The 17,230-nt window shown below is 39.7% G+C and overlaps 2 protein-coding genes across 2 annotated transcripts in view; one reads left to right on the forward strand and one right to left on the reverse strand.

Moving 5' to 3' along the window:
• The window catches only part of TNRC6B (trinucleotide repeat containing adaptor 6B), a 221,057-nt gene that overhangs the window by 133,603 nt on the left and 70,224 nt on the right, over positions 1–17,230 (forward strand). Inside the window, 1 exon segment of the mRNA XM_043965071.1 lies at positions 15,526–15,613. Within this exon segment, the coding sequence (XP_043821006.1) occupies positions 15,526–15,613 (88 nt within the window).
• Positions 11,279–12,440, reverse strand: LOC122727970 (60S ribosomal protein L31-like). Its single transcript, XM_043965924.1, has 2 exons — positions 12,372–12,440; positions 11,279–11,632 (listed from the first exon to the last, which is right to left on the reverse strand). Exons 1-2 carry the CDS (start codon positions 12,438–12,440, stop codon positions 11,279–11,281), a joined length of 423 nt encoding a protein of 140 aa, XP_043821859.1.

Raw genomic sequence — 17,230 nt, forward strand, 5'->3', positions numbered from 1 at the left:
ATAAAACGCAGGGGTCAGACTTATAGCTTATGTCGAGGTTGCCCATTGCACTCTAATGTTAGGAAGTTCTTCCTTCCGTTTTGCACCTTTTACCTATGATTTCTAGTTCTCTCCTGTGGGTCTAACCTGGACAACTCTGACTGTCTCTTTTCTGTTAGACTGTAAGCTGTCAGGGCAGGCGAGGTCTGGATCATCTAAACCTTATTTCCTTCCAGGGTTTCTCACAGGGCTTTTGTCTATAGTCAAATACCATAATAGATCCTAATTATAATGACTCACATTGAAGGAACACTCGGAGGTTGACCAAGCTCTCTCTCCAAAGCAGGCGTTGGAGGAGTTAATGTCAGGATTGTTCCCCTTGTTTTACAGTTGGGGAACTGAAGCTTAGAAGAGGTTTACGTGCTTTGGACAATAAGGCCCTACACCTTTGGGCTGTCAGGCAGAGCTGGGGTTTACAGTTGTCCCCTCATTCCATATCAGGTTTCTCCTTCGACTGGCATTGACGTTCATTGTGAATCTTGGTCGAATAAAATTGACAGAAGTAGATCCATGACTGTATACTTGTTGAAAATTAAGTCACCGTGTTTGCTGCTGCAGCATTCTTCCACAGGGTAATGCCTAGTGTCATCATATTACTCTGGACTTCCTAGAACCCTTGGTCCAAATCAACCCAACAGACTTGTTAAAACACCTTCTCCATGCAAGGTACTGTTCTAGGTGCTGAGGGTGCAAGTTTTTAAATGATCCCTGCTCCTCAGGAGGGGACCCAGGAGGGCAGGAACTGCTCCAGTGAACAAGAATATGGAATTATAACGAGTGAAGGGAACCAAAGGAGAGAGAGCATGAACATATTGGTAGGAGAGGGGGAAATCCAGGAAAATCTCATGGAAGAAGGTGGCATCTGACTGAACCTTGAAGAAAGTGAAAGAGTGAATGGGGGGCAGCTAGGTGGCACAGTGGATAAAGCACTGGCCCTGGATTCAGGAGTACCGGAGTTCAAATCCAGCCTCAGACACTTACTAGCTGTGTGACCCTGGGCAAGTCACTTAACCCCCATTGCCCTGCAAAATACATTTTTTTTTTAAAAAGAGTGAATGGAAGAGATGAAAGTGTTTGTTTCAGGCAATACTATGAGGAGGAGGTGGGAAATGACATGTGAGCTCAGGCGAGCTAGAGCACATGGGAAAAGGGAAGAGGACTATGAAATGGGGCTGGAGAGGGGGTAGGATTCTTAAAAATAACTTTATTTGGATCTCTTTTTTTGTTTAGCCTACATTTCTCCCTTTGCCCTTCCTCTCCCAGGGCCTCCCTCTTATCCCATATAACACTTTTTTTTTTTTTTAAGGAAACTATAAAGAGGAATGGAAAGTAAACCTGATCCATTTGGGGTGGGGGGAGGGCAGGGCAATGAGGGTTAGGTGACTTGTTCAGGGTCACACAGCTAGTAAGTGTCAAGTGTCTGAGGCCAAATTTGAACTCTGGTCTTCCTGAGTCCAGGGCCAGTGCTTTATCCACTGCGCCACCTAGCTGCCCCCTCATCAATATTTTTAAAAATTTGAATATAGTCAGTGTTCCATACCCATCTCCCCCCCTCCAACAAAGGAATGAAGGAGGGTTTGCTCATAATTTTTTTGGTTCTAAATTTTTATGATCTTTTTAGATCACTTAAATTTTCCCTTCTAAGAGAGCTATCCCATATACCATCTATTTGGGGGGGGGGGGCAGTTGGGATTAAGTGACTTGCCCAGGGTCACACAGCTAGTAACTGTTAAGTGTCTGAGGCTGCATTTGAACTCAGGTCCTCCTGAATCCAGGGCCGGTGCTCTATCCACTGCACCACCTAGCTGCCCCACCATCTATTTTTAAAGAAGAAAAAAAAAAGAAATTGGCAACATTGACCTATACAATGAAAAGGTCTTATTAGGCTATAGTAGATACCCTTTCTAAATAGCATTTTTAAAAGAAAGATGCAGTAGTAGAATAACTTAGAGGATCACAAAATATTTTTAATTAAATTTTTATTTTCAGTTCTAAATTCTATCTTTCTTCCTTACTCATTGAGAAGGCCAAGAAAGAAAGAAAGAAAGAAAGAAAGAGAGAGAGAGAGAGAGAGAGAAAGAAAGAAAGAAAGAAAGAAAGAAAATAAATCCATTACAAATGTGTGGTCCTGCAAAACAAATCCCTCATCGATTATGTTTCCCTCCCCACAAAAAAAGAAAGAAAAAGAGGAGAAACTATGCTTTAGTCTGTACTCTTGAGGTCCATCTAATTTTCACTGCATTGCTTTTATTTGTGCAAAAACTTAAATTTTATAACAATCAAAATTATTTACCTCCCACGAACCTCTCTTTATCTTGCTTGGTCATAAACTCTTCCTTTCCATAAATCTGACAAGTAATTTCTTCTATGTTCCACAGATTAGCTTGTGATGTCACCCTTTATGTCTAAATCATGTACCCATTTTGAACTTATCTTGATATATAAAGTGAGATGTTGATCTACACCTGCTTTCTGCCAGACTGCTTTCCAGGCTTCCCAATAGTTTTTGTCCAGTCGTGAGTTCTTGCCTCAATAGCTGGGACCTCTTTGAATCTGTGCTTATTTGCTTCTTTGTATTGTGTCCCTAATCTCTTCCATTAATCAACCATTATAGTTCTTATCCAGTAACAAATTGTTAAAAAACGATTCCCTTGATATTCTTGACTTTTTGTTCCTCCAGATAAATTTTGTCATGAATTTTTCTTGCTCTATAAAGTGATTCTTTGGTAGTTTGCCATGGTATTGAATAAGTAAATTTATGAAATATTGTCATTTTTATTATATTGGCTTGGCCTACCCACGAGCAACTAATCTTTTCCCACTTATTTAGATCAGTATTTGTGTGAAGGGTGTTTATATTTGGGTTCAAATAGTTTCTGTATAGTTTAATCTTAGTTGGCTGTCTAAGATTCTCAAGGTGAATTATATCATCTGCAAAAAATGATAGTTTTGTTTCTTCATTGCCTATGCTTATTCCTTCAATTTCTTTTTTGGTCTTATTGCTATAGCTTGCATTTCTAGTATGATATTGAGTAATAATGGTGATTGTACGAGTATCAGCTGTGATAATTGCATTATGTTGCTGTTAACTGTGTACAAAGTTCTCCTGGTTTTGCTCACTTCACTCAGTCTTTTCAGGTTTTTCTGAAATCATCCTGCTCATCGTTTCTTATACCACAATAGTATTCCATTACATTCTTATACCACAACTTGTTCAGCCATTCCCCAATTGATGGGCAGCCCCTCAACTTCCAATTCTTTGCCATCACAAAAAGATCAGCTATAAATATTTTTGTACATGTGGGTCCTTTTCCCTTTTCTTTGATCTCTGGGATACAGACCTGGTAGTGGTATTGTTGGATCAAAGGGTATGAAGAATTTTATAGCTCTTTGGGCATAGTTCCAAATTGCTCTCCAGAATGGTTGGATCAGTTCACAGTTCCACAAACAATGTATTAGTGTTCCTATTTTCCCACATCTTCAACATTCATCGTTTTCATTTTTTGTCCTATTAGCAAATCTGATAGGTGTGAGGTGGTACCTCAGAGTAGTTTTCATTTGCATATCTCTTAATTAATAGTGATTGAGAACGTTTTTTCATATGGCTATAGATAGCTTTAATTTCTTCATCTGAAAACTGCCTCTTTATATCCTTTGTCCATTTCTCAATTGGGGAATGACTTGTATTCTTATATATTTGATTCAGTTTTCTATATATTTTACATATGAGGCCTTTATTAGAAACACTGGCTGTAAGGGGCGGCTAGGTGGCACAGTGGATAAAGCACTGGCCCTGGATTCAGGAGTACCGGAGTTCAAATCCAGCCTCAGACACTTGACACTTACTAGCTGTGTGACCCTGGGCAAGTCACTTAACCCCCATTGCCCCACAAAACAACAACAACAACAACAACAAAAATAATAGAAACACTGGCTGTAAAAATTGTTTCCCAGCTTTCTTCTGAAAGCTTTATTTCTATGTTTTCTAGTGGGTTTTTGTTTTTGTTTTAAGAGAAATGGGCATTGTATTTTGTCCAAAGTTTTTGTGATCTATTAAAACAATATTTTTGTTTTTGTAATTGGTATGGATAATTACCCTTATATAATTATAGTTTTGTGCACTTAATTATCCTCATATAATTACAGTTTTCCTAATATTGAACCAGCCCTGCATTCTGGGTATGAATCCAGCCTGTTCATAGAGTGTGATCTTTGTGATATATTGCTGTAGTCTCCTTGCTAATATTCTGCTTAAAAGCTTTGCACAAATACTTTAAGGAAATTGGCCTATGATTTTCCTTCTGCATTTTGATTCTCCCTACTTAAAGGATCAAAACTGCATTTGTGCCGTAGAAGGAATTTGGTGGGGTCCCCTTTTTATGGTAGTATTCAGTAGTCATTCTATCTGGTCCTTGGGTTTTTTCCTTTGGGAATTCAGTTATGGTATGTTCAGTTTCTTTTTCTAAGAGTCCCTGTTCTTCTTCAGGGCAATCTTGATTATAATTATTCATCCATTTCACTTGGATTGTTGTTTCTTGTAAGTATATAGTTGGGTGAAAAAGGTCCTACTAATGGCTTTTATTTCTTCTTCATAAATTGTCAGTTCACTTTCTTCATTATTTTTATATTGGTAATTTGGTTTTCTTCTTTTTCTCAATCAAATCAGACAATTGCTTATCTATTTTATTGTTGGATTTTTTTTCAAACCACCCTTTTATTTATTATTTCAGTGGTGTTTTTACATTCAGTTTTGTTCATCTCCTTTGATTTTCAGGATTTCTATTTTGGTGTTTCATTGAGAGTGGGGGTGGGGTTAATGTCTTGGTTTTAAAGTTGCATGCCTAGTTCAATGATCTGCACTTTCTCTATTATTGATGAAGACATTTAGAGATATGTTTTCCTCTAAGCACTGCTTTGGCTGAAATTCACTAATTTTGGTATGTCGTCTCATAGTTGTCATTATTTTTAGTTAAATTATTGGTTGTTCCTATAATTTGATCTTTGACCCACCCCTTCTTTGGGATTATTTAGGTTTTGATTTTTTAATCCAAGATACTCCTTCCCATCAGATTTTTGCAGACAAAAATTATCCTTTTTTTAATTTTAATGTCTTTATGGTAATAAAGTTTGAATTAATTCGTTGAAAAACCTGATAATTTAATGTAAAAGCCCACATTTTGGATTGCAGTGCATTCTTGATGTCATTATCTTTGGGTTACTTTCTGGAAGGGGTCTTTGTTTTGTATTGGGTCTTTGAATTTCATCAAGTTCAGAGCTCCAGGTGATGAAACTCCCTTATGCAGACAGGTGTATTGCCATCTGTATTCTTGAGGTCACATGGTCTGTGGGTGTTAGAGGCCTGTTGTTGATGCTGCCCTGTGAGATAGGGGTCAAGATAATCCAGTTTGCCTGCTTATATTTATATTTTGTGAACAATGCTTTAAGATTACCTAACAGATTTGTTTTTAGCACTGTGAAGATTGCTTTTCAATGGCAATTTTGAAATGAATTTTGGCTAATGCAGAAGTTGCCATTAAGTTGTTATAGGGATAGATAATCCTGCTGAAGGGACATCTTCAATTCAAAATTGGCTCATTCATCTAACCATTTCTCGGGGGGTGAATTTCCATTGGTTTAATGCATGGTTACCAAGATTCTGTTAATACACAAACCAAAGAGATAGTCTGTGTTTTATTTACGAAACACAGAATTTGTATTTAATAGCATCTTCTGCTTATAAGAGTAATTCTAGATCTTAGGTACTGTAGTACTGATGGAATGTCAATATCTCAATCTTTTATGAATGGTCATAGTGCTATCCTGTAGGAGAATGATACTGTCTTTAATCACTTCAGGGGATGAGCAAAGGAATATAATTTTTTAAAATGAATTTTTTTCAGTTAACATCTATGTTCTCTTTCACCTCTCCTCTTCTCCCCATCCCCCCTTTTTGGAGGGAGGGAGAGGAAAAGAGAAACTAAATCCTTGTTATAAATATGCATGATCAAGCAAAACAAATTCCTGCATTGGCCATGTCCAGAAAAGGTGTGCCTTGTGTGTGGGGGGGTGTGTGTGCCTTGAGCCCATCACTTCTCTTATTTGAAGGTGAGTAGCATGTTTCACCTAGGCAACTCAGTACCACATGATAGAGCATTGGACCTGAAGTCAAGAAGATCTGAATGAAAATTTGGCCTCAGACTCTTACTAGCTGGGTGACCCTGGACAAGTCACTTAATCTCTGTCAGCTGCAGTCTCCTCATCTGTAAAACAGGATAATAATAGCATTTACCTCTCAGGGTTGTTGTGAGGGTAAAAAATGATATAATCTTGTAAAGTTTCCTGCAAACCTTGAAGTACTTTAAATAACTATCTACATGTGAATTATTTTTATTATGATGATTGTTTATAGATCCTCTGGTTGATCGCTGTGTTAATCAGATTTCTTAAGAAGCCTTTCAAAGTTGTCTTCCTTACAATATGGTCACTGTGTAAATTTGACTCCTGGTTTTGTTTACTCCATTCTATAACAGTTCATCTAAGTCTTCCAAGGCTTCTCCAAAACCATCCAAGAAAGTTTAGTATCTATCCTTAATTATTTTCCTTAAGAATGGCCTATTATCCTTGATGTGGGGGTATGTCTGGAAAGGGTTTTTAGAGTCAGAAATGTCATTTCCCTAGAAGCAAAAAAAGGGTGTTTTTGGCATGCTTCTATGAGAAAATGATCCCTTAATTTGCTTCATAAAAGATAAGTGCCCTTGTAACAACAGTCTCTTACTGGAACATTGATGAAAAATAAGGTCTATATGTTAAAATCTGCAAAACTCCCTGTAGCAGGTTTAGTGCAGAACATGGACCAGTTCCCGTGTAGGCATGGATCAGTTACAAGAGACATCATTGGAAGGCATACGCACATCCAGAGAGACCAGATCCATGGATGGCGCTTATTTAGGAAATAGGCTAATGAGGCAAACTGGGAGAAATAGCTCTTCAGGACAAAGAGGGGAAAGGTTCATAACTCTTTTCCTATTATGCACATTTGTGGTTTCTAAAAATAGGGAAATCCCTTATCCATTTTTCCAGATCAAGGCCTTTGAGGAGGCAGGGTTGGGTTGGGGGGCATTGGCTGTGTGATAGGCTTTTTTCAGATAATTGCTTGGGTGTCACTGATAGTGAAGAATGTTGATTAATAGTCTTAAGGGGTGTACTATTTATTTACTACTGGGGAAAACCTGGTATAATTGGGAGTTTCTATCTGCAGGACTATTATCCCATGAATCAACTGGTTTATTGCTTTCTAGATTTTCTTCACATAATCTGTCTGAATTTTTATCCTGTAAGATGTTTTTTTGCCTCCATTATTTTTACTTGCCTACATTTTGAGCTACTTGAGTCTTTGAATGATTTTCTGCCTCAATGGCAATTTGTATTGCTTACTAATTTTATATCATTTGCAGAGTATTTAGTATCTTATTTAATTCCCTCATTCAGTTTCACAAAAGGAATGAATGTGTTAAGCAAGACCAAATCGAAAATAGGTCATTTGAACCCTATACAACTTAATTTCCCTACTTAAATGGATATGTATTCCAGTGTGCTTTCTATTTTGTGTGTGCTAATGTTAAATATTCTAATTGGGTACTTTCAGCACCTTGTTCCATTCTTGATAGATTTTTTTTTACTCAGTCTACTACTGCTCTTGGCATTTTCATCCCAAACAAGTATGGATGGCTCCATTATTGTAAATGACCTTATTTGTTCGATTACTCCAGAACCTACCTCAGTTTCCCTTTGAGCTTTAAACCCTAGGGTCTTATGGAATCATCTAGCCCCATCTTCTCATATTTTATAAATGCAAATTAATCAACATCCCAGCAGCTTAGACAAACCTTCCAGCATCTGCTGTCCATTCCTCCTTTGGAAGCTGGCCCCTTGACTTCGGCCACCATATTGGTCCCCACACCGATGCTCCATCTCTGTATCCCGTCCATTTTCAGTGTCTGCTCCCCTTCTGGTTAATGTCCTGACTCCACCCCTCTCCCTCCCTTCAAGTCTCAGCTGAAATCCCACATCTCCCTTCATGCCTGTGTTGGTCAGTTTTTGCACTGGATGACCTTCATGCCCAGAATGCCCTCCTTCCTCATCCCCACCTTTCTTCTCAGAAGACCCAGGTATTTTACAGGAAGTCTTACCCATCCTCCCAACAACTGTCGCCCTTCTTCCAGCCTTGCTCACATTGTGTGTATTCTCTGGGTATTCTTTATATACTGTAGATCCATATTCTCTTCCTTAAGAGTATAAACTTCTTAAAAATAAAAATAGGATTGTTTTATATCTTTGTATAGGCATCTAATAAAGGGTTATTGATTGACTTAAAGATTTTATTAATAGGAATAAGCACAGAATCATGGAAAGTGGACTGGACTTGGAATCAGCTGCTTACAAGCTGTGTGACCATAAGCAAGTCACATAATTCTCTCATAGCCTTGGTTTCCTCCTCTCTGAAATGGGAATAATAAGATTTGTACTACTTACTTCATTGGATCCTTGTAAGGAAAGAAGAGCTATATAGACCTGAAAGTGATATCAATGAGATGTTTATTGATAATAGAATCAAAGAACACCTTGATTGAAATGCTGGATTTGACATCTAGATATGCTTCCGTACTTTGAGGACCCATGACTTAATTGGTGGGAGTACTCCCCTTACTGACCCAGTTCCTAAACCCTCTACAATTTCACCTCTCTGTAGTCTTGGAGAGTTGTTGCAGTTTAAAAATGTTTCTGTCATTGCAGCCAATTGGGGGGGTGGTGTGGAGGGGCAGCTTGGCTAATGGTCTGCAGTGAAAGACCTCATTTTAAGGTCCTCTTTGTAGCTTGGTACCATCTTCCTGCTGTGGCTGGCATAGCCTTTGAGAATTCAGGGTCATCCTCACTGTGGAAGGTGGGGGCAGAGTAAAATGTCATTGGGTAGGTATTTTAAGAGACCCACTGAGGGGGCTCAGTGGCGCAGTGGCTCTAGTGCCACTAGGTGGCACAGTGAATAAAGTACCAGCCCTGGATTCAGTAGGACCTGAGTTCAAATGTGGCCTCAGACACTTGATACTTACTAGCTGTGTGACCCTGGGCAAGTCACTTAACCCTCATTGCCCTGTTTAAAAAAAAAAAAAAGACCCACTGAAGCAAAAATCATTTACTTCTCCAGCCATCTGCTCAGTTTGGGGTGTGGAGGGCTTGCCCCAACCACCTGGTACTTTCTATAGGGGAGATCTGATTTCCTGAGATTATAGGAAAACCAACAAAAACCCATCCTAAAAGCCAGGAAGGCCTGGGCAGGAGAAGGAGGCATGCTTGTCTCCTGGAAGGCTTTGGAAAGAAATCTGTTGGAGGGAACACGAATTTAGGGTTTTTCCTCTCCCTTCTTTATTACCAAAAAGAACATTTGGTGGAAAAAAGACCATTGTTGTTTTAAGACTGTTCTCGGGGCAGCTAGGTGGCGCAGCGAATAGAGCACTGGCCCTGGATTCAGAAGGACCTGAGTTCAAATATGGCCTCAGACACTTAACAATTACTAGCTGTGTGACCCTGGGCAAGTCACTTAACCCCAATTGCCTCACAAAAAAAACCCCAAAACTGTGTTCTCTGAAGTCTTAATACCCTTAAAGTTTACAAAATATTGAAACAGGAAATATTTGTCAATTGTAACAGCAGCACATTGATTTTTGTTTCACTTTGAAAAGGCAGTTTCACAAAGATGTTGGAGTAAGTAGCAGTGAGGAGAACAAGGGAAAGGCCCAGCCATCAGCAGGGAGTGTGGGAGGGAGGAGAGGACAGGACAGTGGTCCTCAGTGTTTGTTCCATGGTGGGCCCCACCAGCTTTTTGAGTGAGCCCATGCTTATCAATTATTAAAGTTTCAAACTGCATGAAGTCTTTCAGATCATCAGACCATCCTGTATATAGGATGTGTGTGTAATATAAAATGATATATAAGATAATGGGTAACATTTATGAAATCCTTTATGGTTTGCAAATCACTTCTAAGCCCAATTGCATGTGTTTGTGTGATTCATTTAACCCTTGCAGCAGTTCTGTGAGGTGGGAGATGCTGTTGTTATCCCCATTTAACAGATAAGGAAACAGGGTAACTTGCCTTTGGTCATGTGCTAGTAAGTGTCAGTGTTAGATTGGAACTTGGGTCTCACTGACTCCGGGTCCACCAAACCCATTATTCCATCTAGTGTACCCCATCTCCATTTTAACCAATAGAATTTCATTCTGTGGTTAAGCCCCTACCTTCTTAAACTATCGCTCTCAACTCTATATGGGTCACAAGAAACTTGGCAGCAATAAAAGGTTATCTATACCTATTTTATATACCTGTATACTCGGGATCATGTAAAAATTTCTTGGTCAAAAAGGGGTCGCAAGGATAAAGCACCGGCCCTGGATTCAGGAGGACCTGAGTTCAAATCCGGCCTCAGACACTTGACACTTACTAGCTGTGTGACCCTGGGCAAGTCACTTAACCTTCATTGCCCTGCAAACAAAATAAATAAATAAATAAATAGAAGGAACAGTGGGGGGGGGGGTCACAAGTAGGAAAAGTTTTAAGAAACCCTAGCCTAGCCTAAAGCCTACTCAGGAAATAGAGCTGAAAATTTGTCAGATCCGTGTCAGAGAAGTTACATTTGCCTTCAGTTTTTATGTCCAAAAAGCACAGAATCCTAACTCTAAGGGGTCTTAGAGAGCCAGTCCTTATAGAGAAGAAAGCCAAGGTCCAGAGTCCCATAGCTGAGGCCAGAACCTTTGACAGGATTGCCGTGAGCATCAGATGAAATGCTAGGGTACAATTGTGAATCAGTACCTATCCTGGTGGCTGAGATTGCAGGGTTTGAGAGCCCCCTGAGCTTTCAGAACCTCGTAAGGGTTTTGAAAGAGGAAAAATGGCAGGCAAGTGGCTCTTAGCCTTGTTGTCCTCTCTAAAACAAATGAGTTGTGTTCCATCACTTTTTTTGGTTTTTTTGACATTTTATAATTTTATTTAAACGAAGTTCAATTTAGTTTTCATCCACATTGACTGTCTGTAAGCTTTTTTTTTTTTTTTTTTTTTTTTTTTTTACTGAGGCAATTGGGGTTAAGTGACTTGCCCAGGGTCACACAGCTAGTAAGTGTTAAGTGTTTGAGGCCGGATTTGAACTCAGGTACTCCTGACTCCAGGGTCAGTGTTCTATCTACTGCGGTCTATAAGCTTTTGAAAGTGGTGACAGGCACATAAGTAACCAAGGTATACAGCTTGTTTGGTGAATCTTCATCCTCATTGCATTTCCTGGACAAATGCACTCGGATACAGTACGGAACATTTCTTATTCCTTTGGCCCAAACAGCTTTGTTGAGTCTGGTGTCAATGCGTACATCTGGAGTTCCCATTTCTTTCATGGCATATTTGCGGATTTCCTTGAGAGCACGAGGAGCTCGCTTTTTGAAGCCTACTCCATGAATCCGCTTGTGAATGTTGATGGTGTATTCTCTGGTCACCACCTCATTGATGGCAGAGCATCCTTTCTTTTTCTCTCCACCTTTCTTTGCAGACCTTAGCTTTTTTTTTTTTTTTTTTAAGTGAGGCAATTGGGGTTAAGTGACTTGCCCAGGGTCACACAGCTAGTAAGTGTTAAGTGTCTGAGGCCAGATTTGAACTCAGGTACTCCTGATTCCAGGGCCAGTGCTCTATCCACTGCGCCACCTAGCTGCCCCTTCCATCACTTCTGTCACCACAAACTGTAAACTGTACAATGGTAAGCTTGATTTTGGTTCCTGGTAGAATTCCAGAATGTATTATTAAAAGGCAGATTTTTTAAAAATCCAATTCAATCTTCCTCCAAAATAAAAAGACACGAAGCCTATAACTAGGGAAGTGATAGTCTCACTGTCGTCTGCCCTATTCCTGCTCCCACATCTGGATTATCGAGTTGAGTTCTGGGCATCAAATTCTAGAACACACATGGATAAGCTGATAAATAAATGTCCAGAGGAGTGTGAGATGCCTCCAGGTCATGCCACAAGGTCACCCATTGAAGGAGTTGTGGGCGGCTCACCATACAGAACACTTAAGAGAGAAATAATGGACAAACGCTTCAGGGGCTTCTTGTGAACTTGCTGGTCTTGGTCCTAGTATGTGAAACAACAAGGGTGTGAGAGTCATCCCAACAGGGAGTCGGGTCAGAAGGTGTTCAAGCAGCTGTCCAGATGGCCAGTGAAGGATGCCTCATGAAAGGCATGTTCTTGTTCAGGAAAGGAAAGTGCCACTTCTGGCACTTGGAGCAGCCCCTTGACGTGCCTGGCTTCCTTCTCTGGAGAAGCAGAGAGGCGTAAACTGAATGATCTCTGTGCCCTCCAACTCAGTCATTCGCTTAAGAATGTGCTCATGTGCGCACCCTTTGACCCAGCAATCCCACTTTTAGGTCTTTTGCCCAAAGAGATCATGGAAGGGGGAAAGGGACCCACATGTACAAAAATATTTATAGCTGCTCTTTATGTGGCGGTAAGGAATTAAAGTTAAGGGGATGCCCATCAATTGGGGAATGGCTGGACAAGTTGTGGTATATGAATACAATGGAATACTATTGTGCTGTAAGAAATGATGAGCAGGAGGAGTTCAGAGAAACCTGGAGGGTCTTACGTGAGCTGATGATGAGTGAGATGAGCAGAACCAGAAGAACATTGTACACAGTGTCATCAACATTGAGTATTGACCTACTGTGATGGACTATATTCTTCTCACCAATGCAATGGCACAGAAGAGTTCCAGGGAACTCGTGATGGAAGAGGATCTCCAAATCCAAGAAAAAAAAAACCAAACTGTGGAGTATAGATGCTGAATGAACCATACTATTTCTTTTGGTGCTGTTGGTTTTTTTCTATTTTGAGGTTTTTCATCATTGCTCTGATTTTTTCTCTTATAACAGGACTAATGCAGAAATAGGATTAATGTTATTATGTGTATAGATATATGTGTGTATATCTATATCAGATTACCTGCTGTCTAGGGGAGGGGGGAGGGAGGGGAGGGAGGGAGAAAAATCTGAAATTGTAAAGCATGTATAAACAAAAGTTGAGAACTATCTTTACATGTAACAGAAAAAATAAAATACCTTATGTAAAAAGAAAAAAGAAAATTCCTTTAAAAAAAAAAAAGAATGTGCTCATTTCCCACTTTTTCATATTGCCTCATCCTTAAGCCTGAAAAATACAGTCAAATGAATACCAATGTGACATTGCAAAGAGACACTTGATTTAGATTTGAGAGGCCTACATTTAAGCCTGGATCTGCTGCCTCTGTGACCTGGAACAAGTCATTCTCCTTGCTTTGGCCCTGGATCCCTCTTGTGTGGAAAGAGGCGGTTTGAACTCAGTCATTTCTCTGGTCGCTTTCAGTTGCAGATCTTATTAATCCCACATAGAAATACTCGGCACCATTAGGATATATTTTGGATTCCATATTTGTTTTCTTTACATGTCGTATAGGTGTTTTAAAAGCTATTTATCCAAAGCCATTCCTTGGTAGACACGTGGTCAGAAGAATAGACAGTTCTCAGAAGAAGAATGGCGAACTATTCAAAGCCGTGTGGAAGGAGCCACCTCATCACCAGTAGTAAGAGGAAAGGCAGTTCAAAATAACTCTAAGGCTTCACTTCATCCCTAGTAAATTGGCAGAGATGACAGTAGTTGGGAATGACAAAAGATAAGAATAGTAGTTAGTGCTGGAGGAGTTGTGGTGAGACATGCACACTCATGCATTGTTGGTGGAGCTATGAATTTGTATCATGATTCTGGAAAGCAATTTGGAATTACACAGATGAACTGAATACAGCATCCATACCCAGAGATTACACTGCTAAACATATGCTTCAAGGAGGTCAGTGGCAGAAAGTAAGGCCCCATATACACCAGAATATTTATGGCAGCACTTTTTTTGTGGTAGCCAAGAACTAGAAACAAGCAGATGCCCATTGATTGAGGAATAGCAAAACAAATTGTACGTTAACATATTAGAAAATCACTGATGGCTCTGCAAGAAACGACAGAAATGATAGAGAGACAGAAACAAAGCCAGGAGGACAACTCACACAGTGACTGTGGCAGTGTAACAGAAAGAATTTAGGGTTATAGAACAACTAAAAAAATGACGGTCAAATGTTGCACAATTGTGAAGAAAGCTCAGCCTGAAGAAGCAATACGAGAAGATAGCTCCTCCCCTCACTCCTTTGCAGAGGTAGGGGGTCTGCAAGGATGGAATATTGCATATAGTGTCTGCTTCCCCCCCCATATTAATCGTTCTTTTTCTTTTTTAAAAAAATTATTTGTTAGGAAAGATGGTTCATGGTGAAATCTAGGCAAAATAAAAACAAAATAAATAAGAATTTATTTATAACATTATTGTAGGGGGCAGTTAGGTGGTGCAGTGGATAAAGCACCAGCCAGGCCCTGGATTCAGGAGGACCTGAGTTCAAGTCTGGTCTCAGACACTTGTGTCTGTGTGACCCTGAGCAAATCACTTAACTCTCATTGCTCTGCAAAAACAAACAAAAACATAACCTTATTGTATCTTCTTTGTTAGTGGAATGATTTCACGTGAGAGCATGGACGCAATACGGAGTCACTTGGCCTCAAATTGAATCTTAACTCTGTCATTCACCGCCCATGTGATGTTGGACATGTAGTTCATCTTTGCCTCTCTCTATTTCTTTAACCCTGAAGTAAGAAATGTAGTCAGTCTTCTTAAGGTTTTTTTCTTCTTTGAACCCTAAAACCTTGGTCATAATTCATATTTTAAGGACAGATAAATGGCTAAAAGTTTTGGCTCATCCATGCATTGTTGTAAAAATTATTTTCTTAACCATGGGATATTTTAGAAATATAAAGATTGTAATAATGACCACTATTGTGCTTAATGAAAATATCCGATATGAATTTCTTTCTATACTCAGAAAATAGAGAAAACAATAGTTACAAATATACAAGAAATGACTGTATATACCACCAAACAGTCTGCGTCATTTGGAAGTAACAGCATCTGGATTGCAAAGATCTTTTTGTACATTCATGTTGGGTCTTTTTTCATTTGCGATTTGTTAAAATAGAACAAGCTTTCTTTGAACTGTTTTGGGTAAATAACTTAATTGATGCATTCTTTTCATACTATACTTTTAAATCTCATTTTTGTTTTGTAAGTGTGTATCATCTTAGTTGAGATAAAATGATGCTTATAGTCAGGACAGTAACAGCAACAACAACCACAAAAATATTGTCTCCCACAGTTTTTCTTGTTCCCCAGATGTTCACTCCTTGAGGTATCCAAAGTAGAATGAATAGAGGGGGCCTCTGCCCACTTGTTCACAATGGTGTTAGAGGCGTTAGGGTTAGGTGATTGCCTAAACTTGGTGATGTGTCTTTAGGGATTGCTCATGTGGAATACTGTTATATTTTGACAGAGAGAAGGAGCAAGAAAGGGAAGAACAGTTAATGGAAGACAAGAAAAGGAAGAAAGAGGATAAAAAGAAAAAAGAAGCTGCTCAGAAGGTATGTCCAGCAAGTCACTTTTGTACCTTTTAATGGGAGTCATGTGTAAAGCTACATGTGGCGGGGGCTTCTCGGACCATCATTATTCTTCAGTAGTAACGTGTGACTGAAATTCTTTCCATGAAGTTGGGAAACCACATATAGTTTAACTGACCAGCCACTTAATTGAAATCAGATGGCTGCCCAGTGAGGATATGGACTAATTACCCACTGTAATGACATTTTTGTTTATGGAACCAGTAACATTCAACAGTTTTCCTTCTTCGTTTGCCTTCCAGTGGTAATAAGCATTTCTGAGGCATTTCTTTTTTTACGGTTTTGTATTTAGTCTGCTCCCCATTTAGTAGTTTTAAGGTATCTCAGTGCCCCAAATTCATGTTCTCCAAGAAAATAGTTACCATATTAAAGGAAACATGATAGTATCTTCCCCAAATAAAGCATTTCTGTTCTTTAAAAACTATTGGGGCAGCTAGATGGCGCAGTGGTTAAAGCACCGGCCCTGGATTCAGGAGTACCTGAGTTCAAATCCGGCCTCAGACACTTAACACTTACTAGCTGTGTGACCCTGGGCAAGTCACTTGACCCCCATTGCCCTGCCCCCCCAAAAAAAACAACCTATCTACACCTCACTCCCCTTTTGAAACCCATAAGGTATTAAATACTGTCATAGTCCTACTATAAGAATGCATTTGGAAAGTGGGTATCCCTCCTATGCATTCACCTTGTGGGCTACCTGTGGCAAAGCTCCTTTTGTTACGTCAGTAACTCGACCTGGGAATGGGGTCATAAGAATCTTCAACATTCTGAATATGCATTATAGGGAAAGATGCTGTCTAAGATGTGATGCTGAATGTTGGTTGTTTTTGAGAAATCTGAGTGCGGAAATGGGAAATGGGTTAGAAACAAGAGCACGTAAGTCTCCAGAGAGAGGGAGACCTAGGGTATTGATACTTTGGGAACAGAGTTGTTGGCTGGGGCTAAAATGGGATTTGAAATCTGCCTGAATGACTTTTTAGCCATTTCTGTGACGTATGGTAAGTTCTGGTAAGCTTCCCAGGGCCTCCCAGACTCTTTGGGGTAAATGAGATCATATATGTCAGTCACTTTTGGAAACCTTGAAAAAACTGTATAAATATGCTATCTTTAAAATAATGATTAGCCTCTTTGGGTCTCCATTTGGAGAATAGTATCATTTCTATTGGGCAACTAGTGGCACAGTGGATAGTGTACTTGGCCCGGAGTCAGGAAGACCTGAATTCAAATCAGATCTCAGATACTTAGTGGTTGTATGACCCTGGACAGATCACTTCACCCTGTTTGCCTCAGTTGCCTCATCTGTTAAATAAGCTGGAGAAGGAAATGGCAAACCACTCCATTATCCTTGCCAAGAAAACCCTAAACGGGGTCATGGAAAGTCGGACACAGTTGAAAAACGGCTGAACAAGAGCAACAACAAAATTGTTTGTACTCTTGTCACAGGGCAGTTGTAAAGGAATCGCTGTGCTTGTTTTGGAGTCCTAGAGAAGTGAGTTGTTCCTGTTTTCTCATGAGCATCTCGCATCTCTAGCAATCTGGAACTTGTTCTCTTAGACTCTCCTTCCTTCTGCTAGTGCCTCT

The sequence above is a fragment of the Dromiciops gliroides genome, chromosome 5 (assembly GCF_019393635.1).
Source record: "Dromiciops gliroides isolate mDroGli1 chromosome 5, mDroGli1.pri, whole genome shotgun sequence".
In the NCBI taxonomy this organism is placed as follows: domain Eukaryota; kingdom Metazoa; phylum Chordata; class Mammalia; order Microbiotheria; family Microbiotheriidae; genus Dromiciops; species Dromiciops gliroides.